The sequence below is a fragment of the Maylandia zebra genome, unplaced genomic scaffold (assembly GCF_041146795.1).
Source record: "Maylandia zebra isolate NMK-2024a unplaced genomic scaffold, Mzebra_GT3a scaffold12, whole genome shotgun sequence".
NCBI classification, from domain to species: Eukaryota; Metazoa; Chordata; class Actinopteri; order Cichliformes; family Cichlidae; genus Maylandia; species Maylandia zebra.
The window spans coordinates 25,192-51,460 of record NW_027490042.1 but is presented as its reverse complement, the minus strand read 5'-3'; the positions used below and the strand labels follow the sequence as shown (position 1 = coordinate 51,460).

Below are 26,269 nucleotides of genomic sequence, written 5' to 3'. Positions count from 1 at the left end.
CACGGTTCTACAATTCTCATGTCAGAAGAAGCTTTTATGTTGTTCTTTGATGGTCAGTGTACGTTCACAATTATTTTAATTTTGTTGACACAGACAAAAGCAGAAATTTTCTCAATGTATATTTTGCAAAAATGGAAGTTTTTTTCTTCCAATTTTTGTTTTTTGATTAATTCAAGCCATCAAACCCAGCAAGATTTAGATAGTTTGTGTGTAGCTGACTGACAATAATGAATCCATTTAGAAAATAATTGTACTTTTTAATAGTGAGAACGTAGTGATGGATGTTTACTGATTAGTGGATGACTGGAATGTATAGTGTATGATTGTAATTTACAAAATATAACCAGAGGTGATGTGATGCTTGTGTGATTTTTTTTAACAGGACCCTACAGTAGGATGAGTACCCTAAGTTCACCAACCTTTTGATGGCTAGGTGTGCAGTTCCTGCTTTAAATGCATTCACTTTTTACATTCAGAAATTTAAATCAAGAGGCAAGAAATGTTTGCACACACTTATGAACTTAAATCAATAAGTGTATTGATGTATGCTCAATCATCCAGGTAAGGAAATCTTAAAAAGTTGATTCTGTTCATCAAGTCTTATCTTTTTTTAGTGGGAGAAACATTTTGTCACTCATCCAAAAAAGGTACATAAGATGAATAGAATAAACTTTTGCCGGTTAGAATAATAGTGTCACTGCCCTCTGCTAAGACTGGAGATAATATAAGGAATGAGAGAATTGACAGCTATTGTGTTATTTCGCCCTGTCATCGTTCTTTTAACTCTAAGTATCATAAAGTAATGTGGTGACATGTGGAAGGATGTGTTTCCAGACAGCATTTTAGGCACGAGTTAGGCTGTAGGTTGCAGGCACTGATCTCACATTGTGTAAGTGTAGCTGGTTCTAATAGTCTGAGCTGCTTGAAGCTTTATTCGTGAAGAGCACATTAACTTACAAAAACCGTTGCTAGCTAGTTCAGCTGGGTAATATTTTCTTAGAACAGCGGGGCTACATGCGGTGATGCTAGAATTAGCCATGGTATCAAACTACCTTCAACAGGTGGTCAAGCTGAGTCCACAGGCGCACTACGTTTCCCCGGAGAGCTCCTTCATTCTTCATATATCCGTGTCGGGCAAGAGTGTAAAGCCCGCGGCTGAATGGCCTTTGTTCAAGCACTCAATCATGCGCGTGAAGGAAACGCGGGGAGCGAAAGAGGGAAAAGAGAGTGAGAGAGTGTGTCATGGGTAGAGAGGACGACCGGGAGCAGCGTTCTAACGGGCTACAGGCTATGCAGTGTGCAGTACTGTTATTAAAGCCTCATCTCTTCAGTACTCTCCGGTGCCTCGGCTGATTTCTGTCTGCCTCACTACTCCACAAAAGTGAAGGGAGTTAACCCCGAAGGAGGACAAACTTCGGCCCTGGAGGAAGCATCTCCCCTCGTGTCTCCCGACCACGGTCAGGGGACTGACGGCGAGGAATGGTTAACACTGGGTTTACGCTGTAGGTCAATGAAGGACTGGTTAGGCAAGTTTTCATGAACTGTTGATCAGATTTCAAGAAACAAACAGTGTATTCAGATCAATCTAAATCTCTGTTGCAGACTAAAACTGCAATTGAATTCTAAACCCATATCAGTGGAGTATTTGCTTTTTCTTTTAGGCATAAAAAACATCCACGACCAAAGCAAGAAAATGTATATAAAAACCTGCTTTTGAAAAATACAGTAAATACAGCAAAGAGCTCCTCTTGTTTGTGTTTTTATTTTGAAAAGGCTGTTACATTCCATCTCTGCACAAAAATGCTTTCAGTTTCCAAACTAAAGCGCCCTACAGCGGAATTGAAACATACAGAGCTGCTCCCTGTCGAACTTCAGGCAAAAGTAAAACGAAAACTTTAGATTTCAACAAGCATTTGGTATCAACTCTCGCTTCTGAACTACATGGAGACACACCCTGAAAGCAGAATTAGGGGTATCACCGCACACACTGGAGTGTAAACAAGTGGAAATCCTCAACTTGCCCCTTAAAAAATTACAATGACTAAAATTTAGGAATACGCGAGATCGGGCACACTCGGAAAGCGTCAACTTTGCACTTTGGGAAACACGATATCTGATCTTCTTTCGAAATTGGTCCCCGAAAAATCAATTATTCAAATTAAAGTATTTCTAAATATATTTATCCGTTCAGGTAGTACCGTGATGAAGAAGGTGGTGGAACTGGAGCAGGATGAATAGGATGAATAGGCACTGTTATAGGTTGGCTGTTCCTCAGCAACCTCCGTGTGATCTACACCCAAAAAAGGGGAGAAAAAAGGTGAAGTTCAAACCCTGCAGAAAGCTTAGACACCAACAAACCACATTTTATCCTAGAAGTGCAAAATATTTTCCTGCATGTACGTGCGACTCCTGACTTCCTTTCACCATAGACAGTCACAGGACAGGGCAATATCACACCCCAGGCCTCTGCAGCGTGCTGTAACAGAAGAGAAGTTATCTTGCGATGAGCAACTGCGTTCCAGTGGACTCTGTCCTTCATTCAATGGTGCAGTGAGAATCTGAACTGGAAATGGAGGTCCAACACATCCATCCCATAGACATCGGCCAGAGTTCCACTGTAGAAGTTGGCTTCAATCACATCGTAGCGCAACTGGGGTGCCTTGTGCTCAATCTGAGGCAAATAAGGGGCTTTAAGGCTCAAAACAGAAGATGGTAAAATAAAAAAAATTAAATAATTTTTAAATAATTTAATAATTTAATAATTTTTTAAATACTTAATTTATAAAGTAAGTATTTAAAAAAAACTCAAAAAAAAACTACAGATCGCACCATAATATATTTATTAAAATTTATAAAAGAAATTTAGGCATCCCCACTTTGACACAGTAGCATCTGCTGTAATAGTTACACCTCTGATGAAGTCTCAAAAGCTTTATTTTGATACCAAGATTGCAATTACAACTCTGAATAAACAAAGAAATACTGACATATCCAATATACTATTAATTTTGGGCATGTCATTTCAAATAGAAATGACCCTTGGGGTTTCAGATGTTAATGCTATTCGATTTCTGCTGTTACTCAGCCTCTAAAAGCACTTGGCTGAGAGGACAGTGGCATCACATTATCCACTACAGGCACATGGCTTATGCAAATTTTTTAGATCAGCTTTCCCCAGATGACAAGAGACTTTTGACATGCAATGTGTTTAACACGATCAGATTAGTGTTAAATCATAATATAAATGGGACTTGCTAACGGACCTCAGGCACCAGGAAACCGCCTTTGATCCTCTCTCCTAAGGGCATGGTGAGGTTCCACACAACCAGCGTTTCCTCTGGCAGAGCCTCACGCAGCTCGTCGAAGAACCTATGAAGGTTCTCCTTGTAGTCATCAACCCAGCTGCAACTGTATCTAGAACACCCAGTGCAGACATAAACAGGAAGAACAAAAATCACTACAGTGGGAGGAATTCAATTGGGAAAACAAAACGTTGTGCTATGATTCTTCTGAACTGATAGATGCACACAAAAAACTCCATCACTCTCACTTCTGACTCATCTCACATTATCTCTTTAATGAAATCAAATCAACAGCCTTATTAATAGTTACGCAATATACTCACCTTGAAATATCCCAAACACAGGAGTTAACAAAAACCACATCTGGTTTCAAACCATGGCGGAAGTCCTCCAGGATGCTCTTCATGTAGCGAGAACAGATACGCGTCACTAAGTAAAAACGGACCAGATGGTGGGCGGACTGAAACTGTCGAACTTCCTTGTACTCTGTGCCGTTGTGCATTTGACCCAGACAGCCCCCTTCCACCAGGCAGTCCTGTTCGAAGCTCATCTCACCCTAAAGAAGAAGTGTGAGGACAACACAAACGAGGAGGTGAACAGATATAAAGCACGTCATTCAAATACACCCATTTTTTTACATTACAATTTAAATGACACCAGTGGCATGATTACAAACTTTATATTGCATAAGTTAGCTGAGGTTTTAACTGGTAGCATGCACATGGTTATACACCCTGCACGCTTTTTTGTATCAGTGTATAAAACTGGTAAATTTTAGCCCTTGCCTTGCTCCGCAGTTGTCTCAAGGAAAGATATTTCTCTTTTTGTACCAGCAGAACAAGATCCTTGTACACTGCCCGCTGAACTGAGGAAGAAATAAAATGATAGATTAGAAGTAGTCCCCATAGATTAGTACATTACATTATACAGATTCGATAGTAGTCCTTTCATTGGGCACACCTTTCCAAGTGCACTTTAATATTTAATTCATCACTTAGCAGAAAATGGGCTGGTTTTAGCATTTTAGAAATTGCTGATAAACTGAACTTGATTACTACCATCTATTTGAGCCAGAGAATGGTTTAGAAAGGGAAAAATATATACAAGACTTCTGGATAAAAATGTCTTGATGACAGCAGTTGACACTGGGGCACAGGATACATTGAATAAGGTCAGAATTTAGGGCTTAGAACATTGAGTTTTCATAGGGTTAACAACATGAAAACATGGATCCATCCTGGATTGGGTGAACAATTTAACCTGGTTGTGGCAAAACACTCATCTGGGGTAATTTTAGTGCTGCCCCATTAAATTACACATATTTGCAAATACACTGCAACATACCTGAGTGTAGTTACTGACCATGTTCATCCCTATGATCACAGTGAACAGATATGGTTACCACACTCTTGTATAATAAAGATGCCACACACAAATCTGCGTGTCTGATGCCATTATTTGAACTTGAACAAATGTCATGAAGAACTAGCCTATGTTATTTATGAAGGTAAACGGGTATCAATTCCAGCACAACCAAACTGAACCTAATGAAGTGGATGTGAACGGTACATACAGTTTATTCACAAAACAGTCAACGTTGGGCAAACAAGAACACCTTAAGTATAAATGCACAAGATAATGTAAATACCGATTCATTAATTTTGTCAGCCAGCTACTCACTGGAGTCTCCCAACACCACCATGAACTTGTTATGGAGCAGCTGGCTGGCCTGCAGGTGGCTCACACTCTTCATGATCTCCCGCTGTTAAATTACAAAGTCAAACACTGTTGCGTCTTTCTATGGGCTCAAATTGCGGTCATAAATACTTTCCACTAAAAATGCCTAAATGTGTAAACTCAAAGGTGAGGTAGTTTTTCCAGATGAGATATTGACCGGACATCAGAGTTTCTCTACCATACTTCCAAGCTTCTCGCAATAACATTAGCTTACTAATGACCAACAGTGGTTAAAAAATAAATAAAATAGCTGGCTATTTTTCTGTTGGCTTAAAATCACTTATGTAATAAACACTTACCATTTTTGAGTTTAGATGCAAACTGTACCACTAATTCCAGCCCCTTGTAAATGCTATATGTGTTGGTGTTATTTTTCAACCAGCTTAGCTAGCGTTTAGCTAGCGTTAGCCAAATTTCCTCTGAAGTGGCTCTTGCGCCACTAAGTTTTTAGTTTCAAGACCCGAAGTTGCGACAGCCTCCTCAACCACTTAGTGTTTTAAAAGTTTAAAGTTGGTGTGAATTTAAAAAAAAAAAAATATTACAAATATTTCACTCCGGAGTTTCAAGCACACCCCCAAACTGCAGGTGTCGCCAATTAAATGGTGCTTTTAACGACTGTGCACTACCTTAATGGGTCGACACTAATTTTAAAATAAAAAAGAAATTACTTAATAAATTTTTAAAAAAATTAATTTAATATTAGAGAGGTATTAGATGCTTTTAAAAAAAAGATTTTTAAAAATTAACAATATGAATTGTTTTGTTTTTTTGTTTTTTTTTTAAATATACGTGCACATATGGAATTACAACCACGCCTCTTCTTGTGCCTGTTAAGCCATTTCCTACTTCAAAAACAATGCCTTTACTGTGATAACACTAGCTGGCCCAAGGTTTTATGTGAGTGAAGTTGCCCCCCCCCCCCCACCTTCTTCAAATCCAACAAAAGTGGTATCAAACGTTTGTGCTACATTTGTGCTGGTTTGTGCTGCAGAAATTTTTGTTTGTGCCGCTATTATTTTAAAGATATTAACAAAAATTTCTAGAGGTCAACCAGCCCCCCCATATTAATGGAATCAAACAAAATTGATGTCAAACGTTTGTGCTGGTTTGTGCTGCAAAAATGCTTGTTTGTGCTGCTAACATTTTAAAATTTTTAATAAAATAACGTCTTGATGCGTGCTTAATCATCCAGGTAAGTAAATCCCAAAAGGTTGATTCTGTTCATCTGGACATTTTCAGTTGGAGAAACGTTTTGTCACTCATCCAAGTGACGAAATACTGCGTTTTAACAACAACTACTGAGATTTGCTTGAAATACTATGATTTAGAAGAAATACAATGACTCCATACAAATACGATGCTTTGGCACAAATACTATGATTTGGCACAAGTACTATCATTTAGTACAAATACTATGATTGGGCAGAAGTACTATGTTTCAGTACAAATACTATGATTTGGCAGGAATACTCTGGTTTAGCAGAAATACTCTGATTTAGCAGCAGTACTATCTTTTGGTAGAAATTCCTGCTAAAAGGTACTATTTCTGCGTTTTAGCAGAAATACTGTAATTTGGCATAAATACTATAATTTGGGGTAAATACTATGATTTGGCACGTATAATATATTCAGCACATATATTATAAAATAACAGAAATATTATGATTTGGCCCCAAAACCATGATTTTGCACAAATACCATGATTTTTGCAAAAATACTATGATTTAGCAGAAATACTATGATTTAGCAGAAGTACTAAGATGTAGTAGAAGTACTTTGCTTTAGCAGAAATACTATGATTGAGGAGTAATACTTAAACATAGGAGAAATATTGATACACAGACACACATACACAGACAGTAAAGGGAACAGGAGCTGTTGAGAGTCTGGGCTTGGTATATGTAGGTCAGTTAAATTAGCTGCACCTGCTGTAGTCAGCCCTTACACACACAGACACAGAGAGAGGTGTGTTTTCTTCAGTGTATTTCTGACATTCAGGATTCCCCTCGAACAAATGGCCATAATTTCCTAACCGTAGAGACTAGAACGTTCATTCAGACATCGTTTTGTTCAGAAGAGATGGGGGAAATCTTCAGGTCTTCATAATTCAGAGATAAAATATAAATTATTAAAGATATATGACTTGTAATACACTGTAACTGAGTAGAGGCGAAGCAAAAACTGCCTTGACTTGCCCTCAAACAACCTTTGGTAACTCTAAATCTATATGGAGCATCAAAATCGTTCTTTCACCGTAAGAAACAGCAGGCTTTGGTGAACAGTCATGGAAATTTTCAGGGCTCTGTGGAAATCCATCAAAAAGATATGATGAGAGAAAAAAGTCCCTCATTTCCAGAGTTTGAAATCTGAAGAAATCTGAGCGAGGGACAAATTTCCTACCCTCAAACAAGTCTAACTCATCTCAGAACGGTAATAGGTGAGAAAATAATTCTTGAATTGTGAGCATCAGGAGTGTCTGAAGATATATCGGGACAAGCCTCATGTCTTAATTTCGCTTCGTTAAGGAGATATGACAATTTGAAAATGCCTCTCATTAGAGAAATCCAGCGATGATTTTGAATAAACTCTCCATTGACTTTCAATGGAGAGTTTTGAGACTTATTGTTGCTCTGAGGAGATTTGCAAAAAATCTGTAACTCCCACAACAATGATAGTGACATTTCCTGAAAGCCAGCAAAAATACCTACGTTTTGATGTATAATTTGTGGAAGTTGAGTGGAAATTGAGCGAGTAGCAAGAAGTTGTTTGGACATGAAGAGAAAATCTGCTGAAAAAAGCTGAAAAAGTTGAAACCCGTTTTCAAAAATACCCGTGTACGTGTGGACGGAGCCTCAGTCTCTGACTGGAAGCGCTAATTCGTCATTCGGCTTTTGTCAGACTAAAGTAACTGTTAAAACTGTTTGAAAAGCTAAGCTATACAACAAGGAGAGATTGAGAATTTCCTTTTAGTTCTCAGTTTATTTGATATTGACAAAAGTTAGTCAGTTTTGTCTGTTCTTCTGTAAAACAAACTAAGATTTATTTTTAGAATTAATATTTTGTTTCTAAGTGGAATTGACAATTTAGTCTGTTTCGTTTGTTCTATTTTGAAACTTAAACGCTTTAGCGGCTGCCTTTTGTGTAGTTTGCAATATTTGCCTTTATTTATCTGAAAAAGTCTCATGTTCCTTAAGTACATCTACCCTGTTGAACTTATTATGGGAAATAAATATTTAAATAAAAACAAGCTGCTGATTATTTCACATTTTACTTGTGGGCAACGGCACATTTAAATCTTACAAATATAGTTATTTGGCTTATATCGTGATAGATATCGTTATCGCCTGAAATGAAAAAAACATATCGTGATATGAAAAAATCTTATATCGCCCAGCTCTACTTAAAGCCAGCAAAAATACCTACGTTTTGATGTATAATTTGTGGAAGTTGAGTGGAAATTGAGTGAGTAGCAAGGAGTTGTTCAGACATGAAGAGAAAATTCAGAACAGACGAGTGTGCACTGGGAGTTAATTGCATAGCAACCATAGCAACGCATGTATTTTCTGAAAAATCACAAAGTTGCAACTGAAAACTTAAAGAGTCATTACATGAAAACGGTAACAGATATGAAAAAGCTGAATCACACAGGAATAGCCCAATCATTTGAGAACATTTTAAAGTTTGAATGGAGTTTCTAGGTCAAAGTATGAGGCAGTAGTTAAGTTTCAAAGACAAGAAAGTTTTAGCAGAATTGTGGAAGTTTCCCATTCATTTCAATGGGACAAATTAAAGGAAAAAAGTGTAATATTTTAAATAGTATAATAGCAATAAACACCAAAAGATATAGCTGGAATTAGCAGAAAGAGCAGAACAGTTTAGAGTTTGAACGGAGAAAATCGGCTGAAAACTGAGGGAGTAGTTAAGTGCCGAAAAACGCGGAGCAACTATAAGAATAAAGTTTAAAGAGAAACAGGATCTCAATAGTGTGTGTAGCGAACCCCCCCGAATGAAGGATGACACTTTACTGATGACGTTTTGAAGGTTTAATGGCAGTAAACCATCAATCTCACCGTAAGAGCTGGGGATGTATACACAGAAACAGCGTGTAAGCAAAATAATCCACACTCTTACAATCGTAAACCTTATAACATGAAGTTCGTTTCAACGTAACATTTAACAAATGTAGCGACTGTCACAAAAACATCTAAACGTCTCCTTATTTACATCATAACCATACCTTGTGCCTCTATCAAGGGGGCTGCTAATGACAAAAGAAATCACCATAGGCTCCGTTAAGCCATCACTTTTCTAAACTCCCGCGACTGCTGCTGAAAACTGCGCCAAAAACTGTTTTACAGGAAATCGTCCCATCAAAATAAAAGCTTCTACACACGGACAGGAAGTTGGTAGTAGAAAACAGGAATGAGTGCCAAAATAAGGTGCAAAGAAAGGCATTCAGGGTTATTTACACTCCCACCAAAATTACGAATAATTGGTTTACATAAGAACCAAAATGAATAATTTTCCCAAACAAAATAACCCATGTAGGAGTTACCTTAGGAACTTTCTAACAACAATACAAGTTTTTGTACTGGACGCTCAACAACTGATAGTTTAGTAGAGCGTTGACCTTTATTATTGAGTCTCTTTTCTCCAAGTGAGATCTTTACCCTTCGCACAAGTCCATCTTTTCCACTGACAGTCTCTACAACTCTTGCAAGTCTCCATTCCCCTCTGGGTGCCAGTTCATCCATTTCCAACACAACATCACCTACTTTTAGATTCCTCTTTGGTGAGTGCCACTTTTGCCTTGAAATGATGTTGTGAATGTATTCTCATCTCCAGCGGCTCCAGAACTGCTCTGCAAGGAACTGCAAGCGGCGCCACCTCTTCTTGCTGTACAGGTCCTCATTTGAAAAGGCACCAGGTGGGGGCAACGGTGCATTGGATTTCATGTGCAGCAGATGATTGGGCGTGAGCGGTTCCAGGCTGTTGGGGTTATTCAAGTTATCTATAGTCAAGGGTCTGCTATTGACTATAGCCATGGCTTCGTAGAATAACGTCCGTAATGAAGCATCATTGAGTCTGTCGTGAGCCAGTGACAGAGTGGTATTCAGCACACTTCTGACAGTCTTTATCTGACGTTCCCACACTCCCCCTGCATGACTAGCATGGGGTGCGTTCATCACAAAGTCACATTGTTTTTCAGTCAAGTATGTATTTAGTCTCTGAGTGTCTAGCTCATTTAAAGCTGCTTTAAACTCATTCTGAGCACCAACAAAGTTCGTTCCCTGGTCACATTGGATGTGTCGAACTGCACCTCTGATTGAAATGAAACATCTTAATGCATTAATAAATGCATCAGTAGACAAGTCCTCTAAGAACTCAATGTGAATGGCACGAGAACAAAAGCAAGTAAGTAGGAGTCCATACCGTTTGTGTTGTTTTCTTCCCTCAGTTGTCACAAATGGACCAAAACAGTCCATGCCACAGTGTGTGAAGGGAGGAGAGGGCTCTAAGCGATGTGGAGGTAGGTCACTCATCCTCTGACCCTCTGGAGCTTTGCGGAGTCTGCGGCAGATCACACATTGTCGGATGAATGAGGCAACTGTTTTACTCATTCCAGGAATCCAGTAGCCACTGGATCTGATTTCATTTATGGTGAATCCCTTTCCTTGGTGTTTTACTTTGTCATGACAGTGAGATATTATGAGTTTGGCTGTACAATGTTCTTTTGGGATCACGATCGGGTGTTTGAAGGTGTCACTCGTTGCATGCTGGAGTCTCCCTCCCACCTTGAGGAGACCATCTGTATCCATGAAAATGTCCAGTTTAAACAGTTTGTTATGATGTGGGAGCTGTTCTCCTTTCTTCAGCTGTTTTATTTCCTGTTCATACGCTTGACTTTGTACACGTCGAATGATCACAAGTTCAGCATTTTTCTGCTCACTCACTGTAGCTGATGCATTTGACTTGATGTGTCTAGCCCTTCTTATGAGACGTGCTACAGCTTTAATTGCTTTGGACCAGGAGGAGAACTTACTTAGACATTCAGCAAGACTTACAGTGTCTGTGACTTTAGTTAACATTGTCTGTACTTTTCTGACTTCTGGATCTCCTATGGTCAGATCCAGCTCAACAGGTTGTGCTGTGGGCAGTTCATTTTTCCACAAAAAGGAGGGGCCAGTGAACCAGATAGACTTATTTAACTCATTGACAGTTACACCTCTCGAAGCACCGTCAGCTGGATTCAGTTCTGATGGCACGTAAAACCACTGCTGAGGGCTTGTACTTTCCCTGATCCTCTGAACCCTGTTAGCTACAAAGGTGTGGAAACGACGTGCATCATTGTTTATGTAGCCCAGCACCACCTTTGAATCAGTCCAGAAGTACTCCTTTGCACCATAACACAGTTCTTCCCGTAACATGTTGCTGACTGAGACTGAAACTACAGCTGCTGTTAGTTCAAGTCTGGGGATTGTGGTCAGTTTAGTTGGAGAAACTCGAGCCTTTGCTATTACCAGAGAGCAGTGAACTTCACCTTTAGCGTTCTTTGCCCTCAGATAGCTACATTGTCCATAACCACTTGAGCTTGCATCTGAAAAGTGGTGCAACTCTATTTCTTTAGTTTCACCAAAGTTAGCAGGCAGGTAACAGCGAGGTATGTTTAGCTTGTCTAGATTTACAAAGTCACTTTGCCAACTCACCCACCTTGGCTTGAGTGCATTAGGTATGGGGTCGTCCCACCCGACACCATGCTGACACATTTCTTGCAAGATTTTCTTTCCATTCAGCACATATGGCGCTAAAAATCCAAGTGGGTCGTAGATTGACGCGACAGTGGATAGAATACCTCTGCGTGTGGCTGGCTGGACTTTCAGTGTGTTGTCAAATTTGAAACAGTCCTTTTCAATGCTCCACTGGATGCCTAGTGCTCTTTCTTGTGGCATGTCTTTGAATGTCAAGTCTCTTATGTTAATATTTACAGCACACTCTGATGCAGGTATACTTTGCAAAACAGTGTGATTGTTAGAAACAAACTTGTGGAGACGCAGGTTACCTTTGCGGCAGATTTCTCTGGCTTCTTGTGCCAACTGCATTGCTTCTTTCACTGTGTTTGTGCTCGTAACTCCATCGTCGACATAAAAGTCTTTCTCAATGAACTGTGAACCTGCTGGGTGCGAGTGGCAGTGCTCTTTGGCTAAGTACTTCAGTCCATAATTTGCACAGCCTGGAGATGATGACGCACCAAAAAGGTGTACCTTCATTCTGTATGTTTGAGGTTGTGTGCTTGTATCACCGTTTTTCCACCAGAGGAAACGTAGATAGTCCCGGTCCCTCTCACTGACGTGGAACTGGTGGAACATCTTTTCTATATCGCACATTAAGGCAATAGGATGTTGCCGGAATCTCAAGAGAATGCCAGTCAGATTGTTTATTAAGTCTGGCCCTTGGAGGAGATGATCATTGAGACTTGTTCCATTGTGTTTGGCTGAACAGTCAAATACGACACGCAGTTTTGTGGGCTTTTTGGGGTGGTAAATCCCATGATGGGGGATGTACCATTGTTCACCTTGTGTTCCTTCGTTGTGTACTTCTTCCACGTCTCCTCTTTCAATTATGTCATTCATGTATGCAACATAATCATTTTTGTAGTTCTCATCCTTGTTCAACCTTCTCCTTAAGTGTTCCAGTCTGATCTCTGCAAGCCTTTTGTTGTCTGGTAAGTTTGGCCTTTGCTTGAATGGAAGAGGCATCTCACAGTATCCTTGTTCATTTTTCTTTATCCCTTCCTTAAGTTTTTCCAGAAAAACGACATCCTCTTGTGAGACCGTTTTGTCACATGCCTTTGTGTCCTTGAAATCTGATTCAAGAACATTGATCATGTCCATTGGTGTTACAGCAGGCATTTCCTTTACCATGACCCTATGGCACAGACTTGTTTCAGTTTCATTTGACTCTGATGAGCCACCAACAATGCTCCACCCTAGGTCTGTCTGTATGGCAAATGGCTCATTGTCTTTTCCGAGTAGAACCTGTTTTGGAGCTAGAGTTCTGGGACAGTTAAATCCAATGAGTAGTCCAACATCACAACTCAGGAGAGGGGGTATCTGATCAGCGATCTCTGACAGATGGGGCCATTGCCTTGCAGTTTCATTTGTGGGTATGTTGTCATAGTTAAATGGGATGTAGTCCTTTGTGTAGGAGGGTGGAAGGTCGATGTGAACATCTGAATTATAACCTCTCACACGTAACCCTGCTACTCTCTGGCTTTTGACTGTCATGTGAACTCCCAGCATCGTGGTTAGTTTTAGCTTAACTGGATGGGATGCTGCTTGTAACTGGTTAGTTACCTCCTCACTGACAAATGTGTTGTCACTTTGTGTGTCTAATAAAGCGTACACAAGCTGCTCTTTAGATGGACTCTGAGTAGTGGAAACCCACACAGGAACAATCATGGAGGTACTACCTGATTGACCCACCTTAGTAACATTCAGAGCTGTGGCTGCCATGGTGTCATTTTCTGTGGTTGAAGCGACGTTTGTAGAGCTCTGAGGCCTTTCATTTGCCATGTGACTCTCATTGTGTAAACAGGTGGGGTGTCGTCCTTTGCAAGTGTCACATTTGTGGCGATGACGACAGTCTCTGGCATTGTGGCCCACCTTTAAGCACCCGTAGCACAGTTTATTTTCCTTCACAAATGTCCGTTTGTGGTCTAGTGACTTCTCTGAGAAGCTTGGGCACTTTGACAACTGATGACTTTCATCTTATGAAAGTCATCAGTTGCATCTTTGGTAGTTTTCTGCCAGTAAGCTGGAGTTCCTCTGAGTGGCTGCATAAATCTGATTGCATCTTTATTTCTTACCAGCTTCTCTACTTCTGTCTTACTTTGTAACATTCCTGATGTGATTTTGCGTCCATCTTTCGTCATAGTTTTACCTTTCCTTAGCTGTATTGTCATGCTGGAATTAGCCAAATGTATTTCAGTGACAAACTGTGAGAAAAACAGGTAATTTGTGTCTTTAGCAAATCTTGCATCAATGTTGAAAAGCCTTGACTTGAAGTAAGCACTCGGTGTGAGTTTAAGAAGTCTCTTTTCATCCAGTGTATTCTGACCAGTAGGAAACTGCACAGGAAATGCCATGGCTTCCAAATGAGGAGTTCTGAAGAAGCTAACAGGATTGTTTCTTTCTGCAGGAGCCACACAATATGTGTTATCAGTGAAACAGAGAATCTCTTCTGAAATGTCAACAGGCTGCAGACAACTTTCTAGAGCAAAACCTCCATTGTTCAAATCACTTTCTGGTTCCTCTGGATTGATTTCCTCTGGTTGTTCATCACAGGATTGCATATTAATAGCTTGTTCACTTTCAGACTCACTTTCGCACAAAAGGGCATCTTTTTCATAGTTGTCAATTTCCATTAGATCTGCTTCATCATAATCATCACTTCCCATGCTGGCTTCATCACTGCTGTCATCATCAGGTAACGTTGGATCACAAAGCAATGCTTTGTCCTGATGATATGAGGTTTTGTGCATTTGAAGGAGCTAAATGGAAAAATGAGAAAATAAAGTAAGTTTCAAAATTTCTTCAAAATTGATTTCTCACTAGTTAAAAACAGCAAAAAACTATACTGTTGAATTATTATCAGTAGTTTGTGAAAACATTGTATTGCAGTTTAAATCAATTGATTATCTTACCAGTGACTGCAGTAATGCTGACTCCACTGCTTCTGACGTTCTCAAACACAGAGTAGAGAGTGAATGTGTATTGAGTTCCAGCAGTGAGAGATGAGAGTGTTTGATTCAATGGTCCATTTCCAGCTGGTGCACTGATGCTTGTCTCTGTACCATTAAACTGGAGAACAAAGCTGACATTGTTGTTGACTTTATTCCACTGCAGAGTGATGCTGGTTTCATTTTGTCCTGATGATATGAGGTTTTGTGCATTTGAAGGAGCTAAATGGAAAAATGAGAAAATAAAGTAAGTTTCAAAAATTCTTCAAAATTGATTTCTCACTAGTTAAAAACAGCAAAAACAGACTCTGGCTAAGGCAATCTACACCACACCAGGGCCTGAGTTGCCGGCTGGGGTCAACTACACCACACCAGGGCCTGTGGCTCTGGCTGAGGCCACCTACACCACACCAGGGCCTGTGGCTCTTGCTCAGGCCACCAGGGTCTGTGACTCTAGCTAAGGCAATCTACACCACACCAGGGCCTGAGTTGCTATTGAGGCCACTTACACCACACCAGGGCCTGTGGCTCTGGCTGAGGCCATCTACACGACACCAGGGCCTTAGTTGCTATTGAGGCCACTTACACCAGACCACGGCCTGTGGCTCTGGCTGAGGCCACTTACACCAGACCTCGGCCTTTGGCTCTTGCTCAGGCCAATTACACCACACCAGGGCCTGTGGCTCTTGCTCAGGCCACTTACACCACACCAGGGCCTGTGACTCTGGCTAAGGCAATCTACACCACACCCGGGCCTTAGTTGCCGGCTGGGGCCACCTACACCACAGCAGGGCCCGTGGCTCTGGCCGAGGCCATCTAGACCACACCAGGGCCTTAGTTGCTGGTGAGGCCACTTACACCACACCAGGGCCTGTGGCTCTTGCTCAGATCACCAGGGTCTGTGACTCTGGCTAAGGCCATCTACACGACACCAGGGCCTGAGTTGCCTGCTGTGGCCACCTACACCACACCAAGGCCTGTGGCTCTGGCTGAGGCCATCTAGACCACACCAGGGCCTTAGTTGCTGGTGAGGCCACTTACACCACACCAGGGCCTGTGGCTCTTGCTCAGGTCACCAGGGTCTGTGACTCTGGCTAAGGCCATCTACACCACACCAGGGCCTGAGTTGCCTGCTGTGGCCACCTACACCACACCAAGGCCTGTGGCTCTGGCTGAGGCCATCTACACGACACCAGGGCCTTAGTTGCTATTGAGGCCACTTACACCAGACCACGGCCTGTGGCTCTGGCTGAGGCCACTTACACCAGACCACGGCCTTTGGCTCTTGCTCAGGCCAATTACACCACACCAGGGCCTGTGGCTCTTGCTCAGGCCACTTACACCACACCAGGGCCTGTGACTCTGGCTAAGGCAATCTACACCACACCCGGGCCTTAGTTGCCGGCTGGGGCCACCTACACCACAGCAGGGCCTGTGGCTCTGGCCGAGGCCATCTAGACCACACCAGGGCCTTAGTTGCTGGTGAGGCCACTTACACCACACCAGGGCCTGTGGCTCTTGCTCAGGTCACCAGGGTCTGTGACTCTGGCTAAGGCCATCTACACCACACCAGGGCCTGAGTTGCCTGCTGTGGCCACCTACACCACACCAAGGCCTGTGGCTCTGGCTGAGGCCATCTACACGACACCAGGGCCTTAGTTGCTATTGAGGCCACTTACACCAGACCACGGCCTGTGGCTCTGGCTGAGGCCACTTACACCAGACCACGGCCTTTGGCTCTTGCTCAGGCCAATTACACCACACCAGGGCCTGTGGCTCTTGCTCAGGCCACTTACACCACACCAGGGCCTGTGACTCTGGCTAAGGCAATCTACACCACACCCGGGCCTTAGTTGCCGGCTGGGGCCACCTACACCACAGCAGGGCCTGTGGCTCTGGCCGAGGCCATCTAGACCACACCAGGGCCTTAGTTGCTGGTGAGGCCATGTACACCACACCAGGGCCTGTGGCTCTTGCTCAGGTCACCAGGGTCTGTGACTCTGGCTAAGGCCATCTACACGACACCAGGGCCTGAGTTGCCTGCTGTGGCCACCTACACCACACCAAGGCCTGTGGCTCTGGCTGAGGCCATCTACACCACACCAGGGCCTTAGTTGCTAATGAGGCCACTTACACCACACCAGGGGCTGTGGCTCTGGGTGAGGCCACTTACACCACACCAGGGCCTGTGCTTCTGGCCGAGGCCATCTTCACCAAACCAGGCCCTGTGCTGCTAGCTGAGGCCATGTACAACATATCAGGCCCTGTGCTGGTTCCTGAAGCAATCTTCAACAATCCAGGGCCTGTGCTGCTGGATAAATGCTAAACTGAGTCTTTGGGTTAGGGTATTATGCAAGCATGCAGGTAGGGTTATAGGATTGTGTTCGTAACTTCAGGTACTTGCCACTTAATCACTTGAATCCATAAATTGAGACATTGTGCTGGGGTCAGCAGCTTAGAGCCATGCCACCCTGAGCACGCCTGACCTCGGAAGCTAAGCAGGGCTGGGCTTGGTTACTACTTGGATGGGAGACTTCCTGGGAATACCTGGTGCTGTAAGCCTTTTATTTTCATGTCATTGAACTGCTTTTGAACCAGATAAGGGGTGTATTAAAAGACCCAAAGCAGCTGCCCATTAATGAGGGCACAATAACGACATTGCGTTTCGCTTTTTACCAATGTCTTGTGCTGCTGGCTGAGGCCACCTACACCACACCAGGGGCTGTGACTCTGGCTAACGCAATCCACGCCACACCAGGGCCTGAGTTGCCGGCTGGGGCCACTTACACCACACCAGGGCCTGTGGATTTGGCTGAGGCCACGTACACCACACCAGGGCCTGTGGCTGCTGGCTGAGGCCACCTACACCACACCAGGGCCTGTGGCTGCTTGCTGAGGCCACTTACACCACACCAGGTTCTTAGTTGCTATTCAGGCCACTTACACCACACCAGGGCCTCTGGCACTGGCTGAGGCCACTTACACCACACCAGGGCCTGAGTTGCCGGCTGAGGCCACTTAGACCACACCAGGGTCTGTGGCACTGGCTGAGGCCACTTACACCACACCAGGGCCTGTGGCTCTTGCTCAGGCCAACTACACCACACCAGGGCCTGTGTGTGCTGGCTGAGGCCACCTACACCACACCAGGGCCTGTGGGTGCTGGCTGAGGCCACTTACACCACACCAGGGCTTGTGGCTGCTGGCTGAGGCCACTTACACCACACCAGGGCCTGTGGCTCTTGCTCAGGCCACTTACACCACACCAGGGTCTGTGCCTCTGGCTCAGGCCACTTACACCACAACAGGGCCTGAGTTGCCGGCTGAGGCCACCTACACCACACCAGGGCCTGTGGCTGCTGGCTGAGGCCACTTACACCACACCAGGGTCTGTGGCTGCTGGCTGAGGCCACCTACACCACACCAGGGCCTGTGGCTCTGGCTTAGGCCATCTACACCACACCAGGGCCTGTGGCTCTGGCTGAGGCCACTTACACCACACCAGGGCCTGTGGCTCTTGCTCAGGCCACCTACACCACACCAGGGCCTGTGGCACTGGCTGAGGCCACTTACACCACACCAGGGCCTGTGGCTGGTGGCTGAGGCCACTTACACCACACCAGGGCCTGTGGCTGCTGGCTGAGGCCACCTACACCACACCAGGGCCTGTGGCACTGGCTGAGGCCACTTACACCACACCAGGGCCTGTGGCTGCTGGCTGAGGCCCCTTACACCACACCAGTGCCTTAGTTGCTATTGAGGCCACTTACACCACACCAGAGCCTGTGGATCTTGCTCAGGCCACTTATACCACACCAGGGCCTTTGACTCTGGCTAAGGCAATCTACACCACACCCGGGCCTGAGTTGCCGGCTGGGGCCACCTACACCACACCAGGGCCTGTGGCTCTTGCTGAGGCCACGTACACCACACCAGGGCCCGTGGCTCTGGCTGAGGCCACTTACATCACACCAGGCCCTGTGCTGGTTCCTGAGGCCATCTTCAAAAATCCATGGCCTGTGCTGCTGGATAAATGCTAAACTGAGTCTTTGGGTTAGGGTCTTAGGCAGGCATACAGGTAGGGCTATAGGATTGCGTTCGTAACTTCAGGTACTTGCCACCTAATCACTTGAGTCCATAAATTGAGACATTGTGCTGGGGCCAGCAGCTTACGGCCATACCACCCTGAGCACGCCTGACCTCGTCTGATCTCGGAAGCTAAGCAGGGCTGGGCTTCGTTAGTACTTGGATGGGAGACTCCCTGGGACTACCTGGTGCTGTAAGCCTTTTATTTTCATGTCATTGAAGTGCTTTTGAACCAGAGAAGGGGGGTATTAAAAAACCCAAAGCAGCTGCCCATTAATGAGGGCACAGTAACGACATTGCTTTTCGCTCTTTACCAATGTCTTGTGCTGCTGGCTGAGGCCACCTACACCACGGCCTGTGGCTGGTGGCTGAGGCCACTAACACCACAACAGGGCCTGAGTTGCCGGCTGAGGCCACCTACACCACACCAGGGCCTGTGGCTGCTGGCTGAGGCCACTTACACCACACCAGGGCCTGTGGCTGCTGGCTGAGGCCACCTACACCACACCAGGGCCTGTGGCTCTGGCTTAGGCCATCTACACCACACCAGGGCCTTAGTTGCTATTGAGGCCATCTACACCACACCAGGGCCTGTGGCTCTGGCTGAGGCCACCTACACCACACCAGGGCCTGTGGCTCTGGCTTAGGCCATCTACACCACACCAGGGCCTTAGTTGCTATTGAGGCCATCTACACCACACCAGGGCCTGTGGCTCTGGCTGAGGCCACTTACACCACACCAGGGTCTGTGGCTCTGGCTGAGGCCACTTACACCACAACAGGGCCTGAGTTGCCGGCTGAGGCCACTTAGACCACACCAGGGCCTGTGGCTGCTGGCTGAGGCCACTTACACCACACCAGGGCCTGTGGCTGCTGGCTGAGGCCACCTACACCGCACCAGGGCCTTAGTTGCTATTGATGCCACTTACACCACACCAGGGCCTGGGGCTCTTGCTCAGGCCACCTACACCACACCAGGGCCTGTGGCACTGGCTGAGGGCACTTACACCACAACAGGGCCTGAGTTGCCGGCTGAGGCCACTTACACCACACCAGGGCCTGTGGCTGCTGGCTGAGGCCACTTACACCACACCAGGGCCTGTGGCTGCTGGCTGAGGCCACCTACACCACACCAGGGCCTGTGGCTCTTGCTCAGGCCACTCACATCACACCAGGCCCTGTGCTTCTGGCCGAGGCCATCTTCACCAAACCAGGCCCTGTGCTGCTAGCTGTGGCCATGTACAACATACCAGGCCCTGTGCTGGTTCCTGAGGCCATCTTCAACAATCCAGGCCCTGTGCTGTTGGATAAATGCTAAACTGAGCCTTTGGGTTAGGGTATTATGCAAACATGCACGTAGGGTTATAGGATTGTCTTCGGAACTTCAGGTACTTGCCACCAAATCACTTGAATCCATAAATTGAGACGTTGTGCTTGGGCCAGCAGCTTACGGCCATACCACCCTGAGCACGCCTGACCTAGTCGGATCTCGGAAGCTAAGCAGGGCTGGGCTTCGTTAGTACTTGGATGGGAGACTGCCTGGGAATACCTGGTGCTGTAAGCCTTTGATTTTCATGTCATTGAACTGCTTTTGATCCAGAGAAGGGGTGTATTAAAAGACCCAAAGCAGCTCCCCATTAATGAGGGCACATTAACGACATTGCTTTTGGCTCTTTTCCAATGTCTTGTGCTGCTAGCTGATGCCACCTACACCACACCAGGGCCTGTGATTCTGGCTAAGGTAATGTACAACACACACGGGCCTGAGTTGCCGGCTGAGGCCACTTAGACCACACCAGGGTCTGTGGCACTGGCTGAGGCCACTTACACCACACCAGGGCCTGTGGCTGCTGGCTGAGGCCACTTACACCACACCAGGGCCTTAGTTGCTATTGAGGCCACTTACACCACACCAGGGTCTTTGGCTCTTGCTCAGGCCACTTACACCACACTAGGGTCTGTGCCTCTGGCTGAGGCCACTTACACCACAACAGGGCCTTAGTTGCCGGCTGAGGCCACCTACACCACACCAGGGCCTGTGGCTGCTGGCTGAGGCCACCTACACCACACCAGGGTCTGTGACTGCTGGATGAGGCCACTTACACCACACCAGGGCCTTAGTTGCTATTGAGGCCACTTACACCACACCAGGGCCTTAGTTGCTATTGAGGCCACTTACACCACACCAGGGCCTGTTGCTCTGGCTGAGGCCACTTACACCACACCAGGGCCTGTGGCTCTTGCTCAGGCCACTTACACCACACCAGGGCCTGTGGCTCTTGCTCAGGCCACTCACATCACACAAGGCCCTGTGCTTCTGGCCGAGGCCATCTTCACCACACCAGGCCCTGTGCTGTTAGCTGTGGCCATGTACAACACACCAGGCCCTGTGCTGGTTCCTGAGGCCATCTTCAACAATCCAGGCCCTGTGCTGTTGGATAAATGCTAAACTGAGCCTTTGGGTTAGGGTATTATGCAAACATGCAGGTAGGGTTATAGGATTGTCTTAGTAACTTCACGTACTTGCCACCTAATCACTTGAATCCATAAATTGGGGGGGGGGGGAAATTAACCAAAACAATGTTGTAAATCAAAGGGCTACAACTGATATGTGAGACAGATAAAGTCATGCAGAAATATATTGCTAAACCATTGCTGGTTGTATAATATTTTATATCATGTTTATTTTCAGTTTCAGTTAAGGTTTAGAAAATAAAATTTAGTTGAGTTCACGATAAATATCAGTGATGAGTATTTGGTAACTTTAACTTTAATTGTTACATTCCTTTATCATTAGCATTAGCTTTATTTACTATAGCCCACGGTTGTTTTATATATATATATATATATATATATATATATATATATATATATATATATATATATATATATATATATATATATATATATATATATATATATATATATATACACACATTTAAATCCCGTACTGTATGATGTGTATTTCTTGTAAACCACTTGTCTGTTAAGATAAATGTTTTTCTGCTTTTGTTTGCTTGCGTGGATAAAACACAATATTTCATTAAAGTCAGCAACATCTTATTGAGCTGGTCTGGTTGAATTAATGTATCGAAGTTCTTTCATTTGCACAACTGTAGCGGTTCTTCCTAACTTGTCCGATGAGTGGCAGTGTAACATCAATTTAAATACCACCTATAAATCCGTAGAAGAAGAACGCTGGACTCTATGAAATGACGAAGACCAATCAGATTCTTAAATACTCGGAAATAACGCCAGTTTACATTCTGGACGCTGTTGAGTTTGGCACGGGTGAAAGGTAAGTGTGATTTTATCTTGAAAGAAACTAAAAATAAACAAATGGAAACAACTGACGGTTTGGTTTTTATCAAACTTTACGTTTCCATGAAAAGGCGGCATATTTTCACAGCGACGACAGCACAACTAGTAGAGAATGAGTTGGATACTTAATACGCTAACGTTACCTTCATTATTTTCAGCTTTTTAAGAAGGCGCTATCATGGAGAACAGCCTGTCCCGACTTCTCGTTGGACTCTCTGTCCAGATCAGCCGCAGTGATGGTGAGCTCATGTTGCATTAAATCCGTTCGTATTATGTGTTTTTGTACTTCCCGTGTGCGGTGAGTTTAACTCAGGCATGCTTTTTTTTATGTACGTGAACTAGGTCGAGTCCATTCGGCCACCGTGAAATCCGTTGACAAGTCCACAGTTATGGTTGAGTGGCATGAGAGGAACATGTGCCGTGGAAAGGGGGTCAGTAATGTCGTAACTGAGGTGATATCAACCAAGTATACATTAAAATATCCCATATGCTGAGTCTGCTTCTTCTTCTGTGTTTTAGATTGATCTAAGTGAGTTATGTATACTCAATCCAGAGGTTTTGGACCCTATAAATTCAATCACAAGCTCAACGCCTGACCCATCGACTCATGTTCCAGAAAAGGTGAGTGCTAGCCTACATTGTTTTTTCTCATAATTTATTACATTAACCTTGCTGTCAGTCACCAGATGACAGGTTAGTTTCATCCTAAGGCTGACGTTAAAGTTGCTGCTGATGCCATTTTTAAAGTGGTACACAATCTGCAGACTCTCTCACCGGATGCTCCTAATTTTATTCTCGGTGATTTTAACAATTGTAATCTTAAGAAATCACTGAACAATTTCTTTCAATATGTCACTTGTCCTACAAGGCATAACAAAACGCTGGATTTGTGTTATGGACCAATTAAGGGGGCATACAAGTCTGTGGCCGGACCTGCGCTAGGTTCTTCGGATCACAATGTTATTCACCTCCTCCCTGCTTACAGATCTGTGATTAGGAGGGAGAAGGCCTGTGTGAAGCGGACTAATGTCTGGACAAAAGACAGTTGTGTTGCCCTTCAGGGGTGTTTTGATTGCACTGACTGGTCCGTGTTTCAAGAGAGCACTTCTGATTTGGATGAACTCACTGATGTGGTGTGTAGCTACATCTCTTTTTGCAAAGACTCTGTGGTTCCAGTCAGAGAATTTAAGACTTTCCCTAATAACAAACCGTGGCTCTCTAAAGATATTAAGGATGTGATTCTTAAAAGGAAAATTGCTTTTAACGAGGGAGACGTTCCCACTGTGAGAATATTGAGGAAGGAGGTGAGGGCTGCAATAAAGATTGCCAAGATGAGGTATTGAAATAAGATTGAGGCAGAACTCAGCAGTAACAACCTCAAAAGAGCTTGGCTTGGTATGAAAACAATGGCAGGGCTACAGACGAAAGGTAAAAGCAGCATTACCTTAGAGGGGTTTACCTCTGACAAACATCTGGCAGACAGTCTTAACAGTTTTTACCTTCGTTTTGAGAACTATGATTGTTCTAGGCAGACCAGCACACTGAGGGAAAAGACCATCACTCCCCCATCTATTTGTATCGATGAGACAGGGGTAGCTAATCTTTTTAGACATACCAAAAGCAAGAGTCCTGGACCTGACAACATCTGTGGACAGGTACTGAGAACTTGTGCTGATCAGCTGAGTGGGATTTTTCACTATATCTTCTCACTTTCTTTAGAGCTACAGACTGTGTGCTGTCCTCGCCCTGAGTCTCTTAGTTTCACCAGCTAGACAGCGAGATAACGATGCTCCAATAACCAGACTTATTTTCCTTTTTGCGCTGATTTATTGAAGAATGGCCTCTGACCATTGCCTTCTCTTTGACCATCGTAAAACTGAAAGTACAAAATACTGTATTAGCTAACTAACATTGTAAACTATCTTGTTACCCTCTTACTGCAAGCTAACAAGATAAAACTTTCAAATGTACAAATTATCGTACCATTTTTACACAAAACAAAAGAATAATTATTTTATCGACACTCATACTTACAGACATATCTTGTCCAAGGCAACAACATTTTAAGGTCCGTATCAGCTTAGAACGATAACATTACGGTATCACTTTCCGCCATCTTTTATTTCTTCTTCACGTTCTCATTTTTTTCCTTTCCCAAAGTAACCGAACCCAAAGCAGCCACTAGAGGGAGCTCTAGGGCAGCTTACAACTATAATATCCGATTTAAGTTATAAAAGGCAGAACACTCCCCGCCTGGTACAATATAATTGTGCCACTAGAACAAACTTTTCTAATAAACATTTTGAACAGTTTAGGGCTATTTCAAACACTTATTTATCACTTGATAAAAGCAAAACCATATCAGCGATGGGTCTCAAAAACACTTTTTCATTTCCATCTTTCACAGTCTTTACTTCTGCTTTTCGAACCTTATTGTCCTTGCTCTCAAATGTTCTTACAACTTTTCCCATGGACCAGTCATTTCTGTGTGCGAGAGCATCTTTCAATAACACAACATCACCAACTTTTATGTTTGTTTTATCATCAGTCCATTTTCTCCTTTGCTGTAGTGTTGAAAGATATTCACTTTTCCACTGTTTCCAAAAAGAGTCTGCCAAACACTGTACTTGCTTCCATTGCTTTGAGTAGAGGTCTGGCGGTCCAAAGCTTCCTGTTGGTGCAGATAATGCATTGACCTTTTGTGTAAGGAGCATTGCTGGAGTGAGGTTTGGTTTGTCTGGATCTGTTGAGACTGGTACAAGTGGTCTTGCATTCATTATTGCCATTACTTCTGCCATGAATGTACTTAACACTTCATGCGTTAGTTGGACATGTACGGCTTTCAACAGAATACCATCTAGGATGCGCCTTGCTACTCCAATAAGTCTCTCCCACGAGCCACCCATGTGTGACGAGTGTGGGGGATTAAACAGCCATGTGCATCCTTTCTCTTGCAGGTATGAGTTTAGTTCTGTGTCCTTGTGATCAATTTGCAACTCATTGCATGCTCCAACAAAATTTGTACCTCTATCAGATCTGAGTATTTGAGCAGGTCCACGGATGCAGAAAAATCTCCTCAGCGCATTGATGAAGCTGGATGTTGACATTGTTTCAATGAGCTCAATGTGCACAGCTCTCGTGGACATGCAGGTGAAAAGCACAGCCCATCGTTTACTGTCTGCACTCCCTCCTCTGGTGCGACGTGTGGTGACCGTCCAGGGTCCAAAGACATCCAGTCCTACACTAGTGAACGGTGGCATTGGTGTCAGCCTGTCCACGGGTAAATCTGCCATCTTTTGGGTCTGAAGTCGTCCTCGAAGCTTTCGACAGAGAACACACTTGTAAATAACAGAAGAGACGAGCCGTTTACTGCCAATAATCCAAAATCCAGCACCTCTGAGCGCTCCTTCTGTTAGGTGACGCCCCTGATGCGCTACCTTCTCATGATAGTATCTAATAAGAAGGATGGCTATATGATGAGCATTTGGGATAATGAGTGGATGTTTCTCATCTTTTGTTAGGTTAGCAGGTGCCAATCGACCTCCTAGTCTGAGGAGCCCATCTTCATCAATAACTGGATTTAACCTTTGAAGGCAGCTTTGTTTTGGAAGTGGCAGATTTTCTTTTATGCATCTGTACTCTTCTTTGAACGTTTCACTTTGTACTGTGTGAATGATGAACTTTGCTGCTTTAGACACTTCATCTGTGGTGTTAGTTTCACTGAAACACTTCCAGCCTTTACCTTCTGTGTTTGTTTTCTTGAATGATACTGCCACACGCTTTAGTGATGCAATAGTGCGACACAATCTCATCCAATGAGAGAATCTTTCAAAACGGCATGGCTCTAGCTGTGTTACTGAGGCTTTGGTAACAAAACTTGTTATATCAGGTCTGATCTCTGCATCTGTGTCAGGATCGATCAGTGTGAAATAGGGCTGCCACAAACGATTATTTTGATAATCGACTAGTCACCGATTATTTTTGCGATTAGTCGACTAATCAGATCATCATCCATTGGACGTACAGCTTATTGCACCAGCAGCATCTGGTCTTATATAACTATCATTAGCTTACAGCTTGAAGT

At 44.1% G+C, this 26,269-nt stretch overlaps 3 protein-coding genes and 3 pseudogenes across 7 annotated transcripts in view; 4 read left to right on the top strand and 2 right to left on the bottom strand.

Annotated features, from left to right (window-relative positions):
• Nucleotides 1-1,746: 1,746 nt before the first annotated feature.
• LOC101467090 (PC-esterase domain-containing protein 1A) lies at nucleotides 1,747-5,634 on the bottom strand. Of its 3 annotated transcripts, none has more exons than XM_076881518.1 (7): nucleotides 5,339-5,634; nucleotides 4,983-5,064; nucleotides 4,088-4,167; nucleotides 3,626-3,858; nucleotides 3,264-3,414; nucleotides 2,401-2,476; nucleotides 1,747-2,290 (listed from the first exon to the last, which is right to left on the bottom strand). In XM_076881518.1, the coding sequence occupies exons 1-7, from the start codon at nucleotides 5,339-5,341 to the stop codon at nucleotides 2,154-2,156; spliced, it is 762 nt and encodes a 253-aa protein (XP_076737633.1). In that variant the 5' UTR covers nucleotides 5,342-5,634; the 3' UTR covers nucleotides 1,747-2,153. The 3 variants fall into 3 exon arrangements, with proteins under 3 accessions (XP_076737633.1, XP_076737634.1, XP_024656139.2); XM_076881519.1 differs by having other exon boundaries at nucleotides 2,425-2,476; XM_024800371.2 differs by lacking the exons at nucleotides 1,747-2,290; nucleotides 2,401-2,476 and adding an exon at nucleotides 2,524-2,671 and having other exon boundaries at nucleotides 5,339-5,632.
• An 11,597-nt stretch (nucleotides 5,635-17,231) lies between these two features.
• On the top strand, nucleotides 17,232-17,340 carry LOC143416124 (5S ribosomal RNA; annotated as a pseudogene).
• Nucleotides 17,341-18,945: 1,605 nt separating this feature from the next.
• Nucleotides 18,946-19,064, top strand: LOC143416123 (5S ribosomal RNA; annotated as a pseudogene).
• Nucleotides 19,065-20,309: 1,245 nt separating this feature from the next.
• Nucleotides 20,310-20,428, top strand: LOC143416126 (5S ribosomal RNA; annotated as a pseudogene).
• A 1,619-nt stretch (nucleotides 20,429-22,047) lies between these two features.
• Nucleotides 22,048-26,269, top strand: part of LOC101470919 (kinesin-like protein KIF2C) — a 28,315-nt gene continuing 24,093 nt past the window's right edge. For 2 of the 3 annotated variants that reach the window (XM_024800369.2, XM_024800368.2), the window contains exons 1-4: nucleotides 22,048-22,162; nucleotides 22,344-22,424; nucleotides 22,528-22,616; nucleotides 22,705-22,806. In XM_024800369.2, the coding sequence (XP_024656137.2) occupies nucleotides 22,364-22,424; nucleotides 22,528-22,616; nucleotides 22,705-22,806 (252 nt within the window). In that variant the 5' untranslated portion in view covers nucleotides 22,048-22,162; nucleotides 22,344-22,363. Of the gene's footprint in view, nucleotides 22,163-22,343; nucleotides 22,425-22,527; nucleotides 22,617-22,704; nucleotides 22,807-26,269 lie in introns of those variants that run through there. The other variant, XM_024800370.2, reaches the window with a different exon arrangement.
• LOC143416118 (uncharacterized) lies at nucleotides 23,957-25,681 on the bottom strand. Its single transcript, XM_076881512.1, has 2 exons — nucleotides 24,220-25,681; nucleotides 23,957-24,061 (listed from the first exon to the last, which is right to left on the bottom strand). The coding sequence occupies exon 1, from the start codon at nucleotides 25,476-25,478 to the stop codon at nucleotides 24,516-24,518; it is 963 nt and encodes a 320-aa protein (XP_076737627.1). The 5' UTR covers nucleotides 25,479-25,681; the 3' UTR covers nucleotides 23,957-24,061; nucleotides 24,220-24,515.